This window comes from Callospermophilus lateralis, chromosome 1 (assembly GCF_048772815.1).
Source record: "Callospermophilus lateralis isolate mCalLat2 chromosome 1, mCalLat2.hap1, whole genome shotgun sequence".
Classification (NCBI taxonomy): domain Eukaryota; kingdom Metazoa; phylum Chordata; class Mammalia; order Rodentia; family Sciuridae; genus Callospermophilus; species Callospermophilus lateralis.
The window spans coordinates 140,733,528-140,745,574 of record NC_135305.1 but is presented as its reverse complement, the minus strand read 5'-3'; the positions used below and the strand labels follow the sequence as shown (position 1 = coordinate 140,745,574).

The 12,047-nt window shown below is 45.7% G+C and overlaps 1 protein-coding gene across 4 annotated transcripts in view; it reads left to right on the top strand.

The window, feature by feature from the left end:
• Window positions 1-10,517, top strand: part of Specc1l (sperm antigen with calponin homology and coiled-coil domains 1 like) — a 141,197-nt gene extending 130,680 nt beyond the window's left edge. For all 4 annotated transcript variants that reach the window (XM_076867707.1, XM_076867794.1, XM_076867882.1 and 1 more), the window contains 3 exons: window positions 4,722-4,838; window positions 5,588-5,647; window positions 7,954-10,517. In XM_076867707.1, the coding sequence (XP_076723822.1) occupies window positions 4,722-4,838; window positions 5,588-5,647; window positions 7,954-8,043 (267 nt within the window). In that variant the 3' untranslated portion in view covers window positions 8,044-10,517. The remainder of the gene's footprint in view (window positions 1-4,721; window positions 4,839-5,587; window positions 5,648-7,953) is intronic.
• The last annotated feature ends 1,530 nt before the right edge of the window (window positions 10,518-12,047 follow it).

Below are 12,047 nucleotides of genomic sequence, written 5' to 3'. Positions count from 1 at the left end.
TACCATGATGGTCACACTCTGGAGAGCTCCACAGAGGAAGGGTAGGAGTTCCCATCTTCCTCTCTGTCTTTCCCAGCACTGTGCTTTTCAGCCTCAGAGAAACAGCTTCATTCTTTGCAGACCTTTGTATAGTCAGTTGTTATTTCTTTAGTTTCATTAGCTCTGAACATTAAAAACAACGACATAACTGGTAGGATTGGGAGCAGGTTTCCCCTACTTCCAAGGAACACCCCTGTTCAAGACCTTGCTGTCTTCTTCCCCACAGAGCCTTTGGGTGGGACTAAGAGGCAAAGGTGCCAGTGGGTTGCTTCTTAATGACCTCAGAATCCCCAGCCCCCAACTTACCTCTTAGCAGTGCCATAAGTAGGCAGCCTGGCCTGGCTCTTCTCCAGCCCCAGAGGGTAAGGGATGTGGCAACTGTCTAAGTTTGGGCTTTCTTTTGATCTGAAATGTTGTAAGAGACAATTGTTAACTGCCCTTCGCCTCAAACCCTGGGGGCCTGACTTCCTCCTGGTACAGGTGGCTGTGGCATGTCCTGGACAAATCTCTTCCTGCAGATTCCAGGTGGGATGGGTACCTGAGCTGTAGCTCCTTCCCCACTGTCTGGAGAAAATGAGATAGAAGGCCCAGGTTCCTACAGCCTGGTAGGCAGGGCACAAGAGCCTTTGCTGTGAGGTTCACAGTGAGGCCAGACATGTCTACCACCCTGCTGGAGCAGCCTGTTTCAGGGAGCAGAAAGGGCAGTTGTGGCAGGAAGAGGAGATCTGTCTTCCTCCAGAAGTGAATGTGACCTTGAGTGAATTGTGCCATTGGCCTCGCAGGGAGCTCCACGTGTTATTAAAAGCTTCCTGCCACACTCTTTACAGGACAAGGCCAATGTCCTTGGCTTTTTCATCAACAACTTAGTCACAAGTACCAGTTGGAGTCCTAGGAGGAGTAGGGAAGGGCTTTGAAACTTTTTTTTCAATACCTTTAATGGACTTTTTCCTTTGCTTTCTGAACAAGGGGCCTTGCATTTTTATTTTGTTGTGGCCCCTGCAGATCATGTTGCCAGTCAGTCCTGGCCCATTGTTCATTTGTCTTGCATACTTCATTCTTGCCTCTTCTCTGCATCCAAGTGTTCACTTATTTCAGAAATGTTGCACTTTCCTCAGAGCATTAGGAGATCTTACTTAGACATCTGTGGGAAAGCAGGATATCCCTTCTGTGCTAGTTATACCAGACCATCTGCAGCCTGGGTAAATGTCTGGGCTTCCCTGAGCCTAACCTTTATTAAGACTGCTTTAACCTAAAAAAAAGCACACTATAGGGACACTGCTACATCCATGTTCATAGCAGCACAATTCACAATAGCAAGACTGTGGAACCAACCTAGATGCCCTTCAATAGACGAATGGATAAAAAAAATGTGGCATTTATACACAATGGAGTATTACTCTGCATTAAAAAATGACAAAATCATAGAATTTGCAGGGAAATGGATGGCATTAGAGCAGATTATGCTAAGTGAAGCTAGCCAATCCCTTAAAAACAAATGCCAAATGTCTTCTTTGATATAAGGAGAGTAACTAAGAACAGAGTAGGGACGAAGAGCATGAGAAGAAGATTAACATTAAACAGGGATAAGAGGTGGGAGGGAAAGGGAGAGAGAAGGGAAATTGCATGGAAATGGAAGGAGACCCTCAGGGGTATACAAAATTACATACAAGAGGAAGTGAGGGGAAAGGGGGAAAAATATAAGGGGGAGAAATGAATTACAGTAGAGGGGGTAGAGAGAGAAGAGGGGAGGGGAGTGGGGAGGGGGGATAGTAGAGGATAGGAAAGGCAGCAGAATACAACAGACACTAGTATGGCAATATGTAAATCAATGGATGTGCAACTGATGTGATTCTGCAATCTGTATATGGGGTAAAAATGGGAGTTCATATCCCACTTGAATCAAAGTGTGAAATATGCTATATCAAGAACTATGTAATGTTTTGAACAACCAACAATAAAAATTAATTTAAAAAATTAAATAATAAATAAATAAATAAATAAATAAATAAATAAATAAATAAAAGACTGCTTTAGGGTAAGCTGGTTGTGTAAGAGCACTTGCCTAGCATGCATAAGACCCTGGGTTCCAGTCCCATCATTGCAAAACAAACAAACAAAGATTTGTGGGGTGACTATGAGAATTAGAAATACTGCTCACAGGATGCTTATGCTTAGGGCAAGGATTTCTATCCCTGCCTTCCCTGCTGCCTGCAGAGCACCTTTGACAGATCACCTCTCGTAAGTTGTAGTTTCCTTCCAGATGGAGCTGGTTGCCCTAGCTGGTTACTTCCTGAGATTCAGATGTGATAAGAGGGGTATCCATGTGTGTGCATATGTGCCTGTCTACTGTCTCTCTGTCTGGGGTCTTCTTAAATTGGCAGTAACTGTGAAGCATCATTTATTTTGAGGTGCTTCCACGACATCACCAGAATGCCTCAGGGAACAGTGACTTTTAAGGTCAGAGTAGAGACTCTGATGGAGAGCGACTGGGAAAGCTGAGGACCACAGCACTGAGGCAGGCAGGATTCTGACCAGGCCCAAGTGTTTTGACACAGCTGATGTCACCAGACTGGACAAGTGATACCTAAGTCATATGCAGCACCCCAGCCACTGCTAGCTTATGCCACCTTTCCTTCTAGCTTTTGGCAGGTTTCCATCCTTCTGTGCTTTGTTGTGACCTTTTTCCTCACAGCAATTGATATTGATCAACATCTCTGGGTCAGATTAGAGAAACTGGAAGCATTCTGATGGTCACGTTAATAAGGGGAAGCAACCTATGAAATAGCTCTCAGAACTGCTGTCCTTCCAAACACTTGTGCTTGGAGCAGCAACTGCCAGAGGGCTGGATTCTGCACACATGCAGTCATGGTTGAGGAAATAGGCTTTGATGGTGAAGCTCAGGATGCTCTGTGAGGGAACCACCTCCATATGTAAGGCTAGATGAAGCCGATTTTCTCAGAAACTGCCCAGCCTGACCTGACCCTCACTGGCTGCATAGACATGTCCTCATAGCTCTGTGAATCATTCCCTGTAAGCCCTACCTGTTTCTGAGCCTTGTGTTCCCCTCTTGGCATGAGGACCTATCAGTTTGTAAAGAGGTGCTTTGTAAAATTTTTTGCACAGTTATGAATAGTGTTGGTATTATTGTTCACTTATTCCTGGGAGGAATAAGAAATGCTACTCAAGGGCTGGGTGGTTTACCTTAAATAATAAAAGTTGGGTTTCCTGTTAACCTATGAAACTGTCAATGCAGTGGAAAGTGGCATGAAATAAACAGTGAGAGCCAGGGATACTCCTGTAAATTCCAGCTACTAGGGAAATTCAGGCAGCAAGATTGCAAGTTTAAGGCCACCTGGGCAACTCAATGAGACCATGTCTTAAAATAAAACATAAAAAGGGCTGGAGATGCTAGGTGTATCGGCTCAAGCATGTAATCCCAGTGGCTCAGGAGGCTGAGGCAGAAGGATAGTGAGTTCAAAGCTAACCTCAGCAACAGCAAGGCACTAAGCAACTCAGTGAGACCCTGACTCTAATAAAATACAAAATAGGGCTGGGGATATGGCTCAGTAGTTGAGTGCCCCTGAGTTCAATCCCCAGTACCCAGCACCCCCCTCCCCTGCAAAAAAAAAAAAGAATTTTTTTTGAGTATCCTGGGTTCAATCCCTAGAGAAAGAAATAAACAAGTGAGATGTGAAATGAGGAGGTATTGGGAGACTTTTTTTTTCCTCTGTGACATTTTTGTAATATGTGAATTATCACAATTTAAATGTGTAGTTTTACATTTAAATGTGAATCCTTCAAAAGGATTCTTAAAAATAAGGGTAAAGACTGCATACCAGGGCTGGGGTTGTAGCTCAGCGGTAGAGCACTTGTGTACTGAAGTGTGAGGCACTGGGTTGGATCCTCGGCACCACATAAAAATAAATAAATAAAAGTATTGTGTCCGTCAAAAAAAAATTAAAGATAAAAAAGACTGTATACCAGTTAGCTACACTTTAATAAACACTGTGAATATGTGTCTTGTGTAGTTGCAAATACATTTCATTTAGACATACAGTAAGGGCCCCTTAAAATAAAGGCAAGGTGGTTTTCAAGCAGCAAAGAAAGTATACAGTCCAGTGTTAAAATTATTTTTTCAACTGTGAGCATGTGAGAGTGGAAACTATAGTGATCACCAATGCAATGTGGTACTGAAACCCAGCCCGGTTGTGGAAGTCAGCACCTCAAGACAGTATTCTTGTGTGTGCATATTCTGAGATGCACACTGACTTGGAGTTTCTTTTAAGTGCTTTAGCAAACAGTGGGGAATAAGTTACATTTTAATAAATGATGCTTTAAGCCTTGTTGGTCATCACCCACATCCTGTAGTCTGTACTGTCACCATATTCAGGCACTGGATAGACCAACCTTAGCTGCCTGGAGGCTTCTCGGTTATATGCAGCTGCTTATAAATCATGTGACCATGTGAGGGCAGGGATAGAGGCATTCATAAAATGTCCAGTCATAAACAGTAAGGTGCGTCTTGGGATATGGCCCCTAACATTCTCCAGAGCTCACCCTGCCTGGGGTTTGCTTTTATGTTTTGGAAGCCATGTGACATCAGAGGCTTCTCCAATCTCCCAAGCACCTCCTGGGAGGATCACAACATGTGTCATTTACCTGATTTTCTTCTTTTCACTTAGAATATCGATATTACAAACTTCAGTAGCAGCTGGAACGATGGGCTAGCCTTCTGCGCACTCCTGCACACATATCTTCCAGCCCACATTCCATATCAAGAACTGAACAGCCAAGATAAGGTAAGGCAGGCCACAGAATGGTTGGCTCCTTCCATCACTGGGTCACACACAACAGTGCTGGCTTAGGACAGTCACATTCTGATTCAGTCTCATCTGAGATTGGTCATTTGTGCTCAGAGAGCCAGTTCCTGACCCACCACATGAAACATTTGGTCAGTTCACAATTCTGCATGTGATGATCTCTCTAATAGGAGCAACATTTAGGATCAGGGGCTTCAAGAAATGGACAGGAAGTGCTGTTTGTGGCATGAGCAGTCAGGGCAGTACCACCCAGAACAGACCAACTTCTTGTCATCTCAGGACATGGCCCTTACTGCAGTTCTGTACAGTCCCAATTCATCATTTAAGACATCCCATCCATCAAGCTCCTCAGGGTCAGGGGATAGGTCCAGAACCCCTGCCTTGATCCCCCATCTCTCCCTTAGCAGCCCCTAGCTCTGAAGACAACCTTTGAAGATCCCAAAAGGAAGATCAAAACATCTTTTAATAGGTGTTTTTGGGTACATATCTAGGCAGCTCAGGATCTGTGTGTCAAAAGTAAACCTTCCTGAGTGAGGAAAGAAAGTATGTGGACAGCTCCATGGCTGGGTAGAGAGGAGGATGAGCAGGACTCACAAGAGGCATCCATGAGGTCCTCAGGGTCCCAGTATGGGTTTGTTTTAGTCCCAAACAGAGGTGAGTGTTTGTCCCTCACATTACTTTTCTCCTTATGTTGTCTGAACACTACAGCAATATGATTTCTTTTACAGAAAAGGAACTTCACACTGGCCTTCCAGGCAGCTGAAAGTGTTGGCATCAAATCCACACTGGTGAGCCCCTGTCCCTACTGAGAAGTCACAGACAGGCCCTCTTGGTTAGGAAGAGTGTTGTCACTGGGAGATGTGGCTTCATGAGAGTCTTGGGGGCAAGATAGGGTCCCATCTGGGTGGGGTACTAATATGGGTTCTCACTGCTGCCTGTGGCACCTTAGGCCTCACAGAGAACTGTTACTTATTGTTGTCTTTTCCTTAACAAGATACTGGGGTTCAGAAAAAAAAAAAAGTCACATGTTTATAAATGTCCCTGTCAAAGACATCTTGCACAAGTATGTGCCTTTTGTTGATCTAGAGGGAGAGGCAGGGTACATCTTGAGTCCAGGAAGATAGCTTTAGAGGCTGAGGAATGCTGCCTGTACTTCCTCACAAGGGCTGTGAGAAACTGCCACCCACCATGAGAGAAACAGGTATAGAAAACTATGTGGCCTTGGGTCCCTCTCAGGCTTCTTCTCAGCCTTTGCCGGACCTCATTCTGTTAGGAATCTTGTCACACAATGTTCTGGGAGAAAATACTATGGCAAGCTAGGCATGCTGGTGCATTCTTGTAATCCCAGTAGCTCAAGAAGCTGAGGCAGGAGGATTGCAAGTTCAAAGCCAGCTTCTGCAACTTAGCAAGGCCCTAAGCAACTTAGTGAGATACTGTCTCTAAAAAATAAAAAGGGCTGGGATGTGACTCTGGTTAAGCGCACCTGGGTTCAATCCCTGATACCCCCCCCCCAAAAAAAAAAAGAAAGAAAGAAAGAAAATACTATGTCTAAATGTAAAGCAGGGCTTTTACTGCTAGGGATTCTTTTACTGTATAAATGGATTACTTCACCATGGCATAGATCACAGTGTGTAACTCAGGCCTCATGGGGCTATCACAGAAAGTTCCTGGGACCCCCACATTCCTCTGCAGTCCTCCAGGGCCACCTCCCCAACCCTGAGTACCCATAACCATAATTTAAAATAGCTGCCAGGTGCTATTTTAATAAGGTAATCCCAGCGGCTGCAGATTACAGTTTGGAATTACAGTTTGGAGACTTGAGATAGGAGGATTGAAAGTTCAAAGCCAGCCTCAGAAATGGCGAGGCGCTGTCTCTAAATAAAAATGCAAAATAGGCTGGGGGATGTGGCTCAGTGGTTGAATGCCCCTGAGTTCAATACCTGGTACCACCCCACACCCCGCCAAAAAGAAAAAAAGAAAAAGAAAAAAAAACAGCTGCATGCACCTTACAGAAGTTTTATACTCATATTTACACTATAAGAGTATTCTCGCCACAAATATATTATCAAGGTGGCACACAGATGTAGTTCCAGCTACTTAGGAGGCTTAGGTTTGCTTGAGTCCACAAATTTGAGATCAACTTAGGTTGAACAAGACTCTATCTCAAAAAAAAAAAAAAAAAAAGAATCTTGCATTGAGTAAACAGCCTTCTGTTTTCTATACTGAGGTATACAGGATGGCCCTCCCAACCCTATGTGCTCAGCAGCATGTTCTGGGCTCCTTGTCTGTAGAATGGTCCTCAGACTTGCCACCCTTGCTCTTCAGCAGCAGTGAGTGAGTTACAGCTCCTGAGATACTGGGACAGGGAGCTGTTGGACCATGAATCCCCATTTCATTTTCCTTATACAGTCAATTCCCGTCTCACAAGTCACTGCTAATATATAGAATGTAGCTAAAGAATATTGTCTTTGAAGGGCTGGGGTTGTGGCTCAGAGATAGAACGCTTGCCTACCATGCATGAGGCACCGGGTTCCATCCTCATCACCACATAAAAATAAAAATGAAGATATTATTTTCCACGTATAACTAAAAAATAAAAATTAAACTTAAAAAAAGAATAGTGTCTTTGATGATTTGTGACTTGCCCATGGTGAAGGTCATCAGTGTGGCTACTGGTAGCCCCTGAAATAGGAAGCCCTCCCAAGCCAGTGCCTGAAGCCAAACAGGGTTCTCAGAAGTGTCCCATGGGGAGTGGCCTCAGAAGAGAGGCAGGTAGCGGGGTGTCAGAGGTCCCCCAAACCAAATGAAACCCTTCCAGCCTTGGAAGCTGAGGCAGGGAGTAGGGAAACAACCCTGCATATGGCTCTGGGGTAGGCTTGTGTAGGAGCAGGCAGTTTGAGGATGATACTGATACCCTGGGAGAAGATGCCTCCCATTGCACTTGAAAGAAATGGAGGAGGTGTCCTGAGCCAGGCCTCTGAATTGTGTAATCAGACTTAGACTAAAAATCCTTTACTATCAGTGTGATAAGGAACCTGTTGGGATGGGATAGGAGGTGACCTGCAATCCTAACTAAGCCTCTTCTTACTCTCAGGACATTAATGAGATGGTACGGACTGAAAGGCCAGATTGGCAAAATGTGATGCTGTACGTGACGGCGATCTACAAGTACTTTGAAACCTGAGCATACCAGTAGAAGCTGCCACTGGCTGGGGACCTCAACAGTCACCAAACAACACCAACACCATTAGCTATGCACCCCCAAAGCTTTCAGCGACTCTGGGCTGCCCTGCAATGTGTGAGCCTCAGCCCGGTACTCTGTGACCAGAGAACTCAGGCCATATGGCCCACAGTGAAGAACTGGGCTCTTCCATATGGCCTTTGCTATGGGCACAACACACAACACAAAAGCTGACTTTCTTCTGAAGAAAACATCAAACTCCATCAAGTGCCCTAGGGTGTAAAAACAAAGAGGCTTGTCTCTACCCCAGACTTGGGAAAAGGAATTGAACTATGGGGGACTCCTAGGAGTTGGTGAAAGCTTTAGCTACAGAACTTCTTGACTGTCACCCATGTGGGTTCCATTGATGGTGTGAACCAGGAGGAAAGAGGATACCTGGCAGGTGTCTGCTCCCTAGGGCTGGGGTGGATCCAGCTATGGCCCTTTACATGGCCTGGTTTCTAGCATCACTACAGAAATGGGACAGCAACCCTTCCACAGTGCTGTCCTGGCTGCGGTGGTTTAGGAGTTTTTAACTTGAGTTAACAGAGTGTCGAGAAGCATAGCACAGGCATTCCCAGCCACAGCCATGTATGTCTGCTGCCACTGGGCTTCTGTTGGCAGAAAGCAGGTAGGGCTCTTGGCTCACTGGCCATCTGCCTCTAGCCCCAGCTCTGGCTTCAGGTTTCTGAGTGAAAGGACTGTTTATAAAAAGTTATCCTAGTTAAAATTTTTGTTTTATTATGAACAATATTGTGAAAAATAGCTCCTAATCTGTTAGTACCAAAGTTAAGTTGTTTTAGTAAGCATAGGAATAAAACACAAAATTTGGACATTAGCATGGTGAGAGCAAGGAGTGAAGTAAGAAGTAGCAGGAGAAAAAAAAAGGATACAACATAAGGAGTCCAGACAGTGTAATTTTAAATCACCACTGATTTGCCAAGACATCCGCCTCGTGGGCAGGAATATAAGAGTGCCTTACCTCTCCCTTCATCAGGGCAACCGTGTCCTCCATGGCCAGGGCAGATGGCAGCAGGGATTCGGCGAGGAGATGCCTCACAGCTGTGCCCTCCTTCCCCAGGTGCTGGTTCTATGCTGTTTGAACCACAGCCTTACTTAGAGGTGATCCATTGATGACTTTAACTATTTTGGAGCCCACATCTCATGTTTGCCTGACACAGTAACCCTTGGTTTAGATAATGTCAAGAACTGTCTTAACTTCCAAAATACATCTGTTTGGCACCTGCAAGGCACCATGAGGAGGACTGGCTACCAGTGGAGACAGGGTGGCAGCCCGATTGACCAGATGTACAGAAGATGTACCCTGGAGCCCTACTGCGGGTACATCCAGCTGTGGGCAAAGGGTCTACATTCAAGTAAGATGCTCTAGACTAGGAGTTTGAGGCATCTGTGGAGCCTAGAAAAGTGGTTATTGAAAACACAAGTAGATAGATAACTGTCTGCCCTGAAGTGTCCTAACCTGGCAGCTCAGACTGCTGCCCCTGACTGAGGGCTCTATGGCAAATGCCCATTTTCAGCTAAAAGAGAGGCCAAGTGAGCACCATCAAGTCTCAGAGCATGCCAGAAGACCCTCCAGGCACCTGGCTCAGTCCTCTGGCTGAGTTCTATTCTTATTCCTGTCCTTGTTGCTCTTCTGACAGGCAGTTGTGAGTGTGAGAATCATCATTTCTAATTGTCTCTCAACTTAATTTATCTGAGTTGCTGCCCCTGCTCCCATTTGCCCTCAAGTTCACTGTCTGCATCTAGGGTGTCTGATCTGTGGTCATGTTTTTGTTAATTTATTGTATCATGGAGGGTGAGCTGTTTTGTTCTATGAATGAGAAGACTTTCCTAGGTCTGCAGTTCCCAACTTTGTCCCATGCTGACTGCATGAGTCCAGCCTTGGCAGCTCATTCTCAAGTGGAGGTTGTCAGAGTCTTCTGGAAGAAGGTTTTGGGGAAAGGTGGCCACTGCCAATGGGCTGTGTCCATGTAGATAGCATATCTGTTCTGTAATTCAAGGACCAGCAGCAAGAGCAGAGGGTAGGCTTAGGGAAGATCCACCTGTTTGGAGGCTCACCTCCAACCCCCCATTCCCTGGGAAAGTCAGCTGCCCACATTAATGTAAGGGCCCAGGTGGTCCAGAAGCATTGCTTTTTGCCTCTTCTAGCAGGACCCTTATAACACTATCAGATTTTGTTTTGTTTTGTTTTGTTTTTTAAAAGTTATATTTGGAGGTGCTCTTATTCCAGGGGTACCTGCTATGAAGCTTCCAGGAAGTCACTTTGCCTCTTCTCCCTTCAAGCACAAGCTTTAACTGCAAAAGGGCCAGTTTACCTTTCAACTTCTTTGGATCACAGGCTTCTGCTGACTAATGAATGATACTTGGTTATTTTATTCTAGTAAATATTCTTGAATGTATTAAATTGTTAAAACATGTCCAGTTTGAACTTTTCTAGCTTGCCTTCTCTCTCTCCCGCCCCTGAGTCACACAAACTCTGGTTGCTGCCTCCTGAGAAGTTATCTCAGTATCTAGCCTTCAGCTTCTCCCAGTGACTCTACAGACTCATTCTTCATGTGAGAAGAACCTGGCTATGGTGGGCAACTTGGGTGCACCTCCTCTAGTCCCTTGCCATGTGGTCTCTGAACCTTTGAAATCCAGGAGGGAAGGGGCAGATGTACCCAGAGGTTCCAGCCTGCCCTGGGACACTCAAGTTCTGTGACATGCTAAGACCCCAGAAACAACAGAAGGGCCCCCCTCCCCCTCCAATACCTGAGAATGGAAGCCACAAGCATAGCCCAGACACATGCCATCAGGAGCTCCCAAAAGGTTGTCTTTTTTAGAAATGTTGTATCTTCTAATGATTTTTGGAGTGTATAAAAGTACAGAGAAAAGGTAAGGGGTGGGGGGAGATACTACCTGCAATTAAGTGTCTCTTTCTCCCTCACCCCTTCTCTAAGAGGATGGAACCACCAGGGATCTTGTACATACTAAACAAGCGCTCTTACCTCTAAGCTGCATCCCCAGCCCCCTCTGTATCTTGTATGCAATGATTTTGAACCCCCTGGAATAATCAGCCCAGCAATAATGTCTTGTCCCCTTGCACATTATTGCATGCAGAGAAGTCCATGTGGCTACCACCTGCACATGGGGAAGAGCTGACCCATCCACCTGGACCTGTGCTTCCCCCCTCCAGAGAGGAGGAATACCTTACCCAGACCCTGAGCGTGACCCCAAAGTGCTCCTTTTATAGCCCAGTTTATTTGCCTGGTACCTGTAGGGCCAGACCAAGGCTCATACTGCCTGCCTCAGGGCAGCACCACTGGGGAAGCATCACTTCCACCTTGACTTAGAGAAAGTTCCAGAGCCTCTTTGAGGGGAAGCTTTAATGGGTGGGAAGAGGAAAACAGGTTCTAGTGAGAGTGGAGAAATCCAGAAAGGCCTTTCCATCCACAGACTTGAGAGGCTAAGATCCTAGTTCCAGATGACTGCACCATGGGCCCTGGTGGCATCCAATGGTCAACTCCAACCATACCATCAGAGACCAATACTTCTCACAGTCTCAGTGGCTTGGATTATTTCAGGTTGTCTTAGGTCCAGACATAATAGGTCTCGACGTGCAAACATTGCCCTGTGTTCTGTGTTGGGTGAAGGATGGATCCTGAGTTGCTGGTATTCAGAGTTCTGACCCCAACAGGCCAGAACACAGTGCACAAGGCCAGGAGAAGAGGGTGCCAATTTTCCTGAGGAGAAGGGAATAAAGGGCATGAGGGCAAGTCAAAGGTGTATGGGAAACCAACTGACCACCTGACTTAAAACCAGATCCAGAGCAGAGCTTGGAAGGATGGATCCTTATCCCTAGGAGGCCTCTGACTTCTAGAAAGAACCAGAATGCCTGGGGACAGACACCCATCCAGCAGGAAGATATGCTCTGCAGAGACTGCAGTGCCATGTCCCATCAAGGAGTC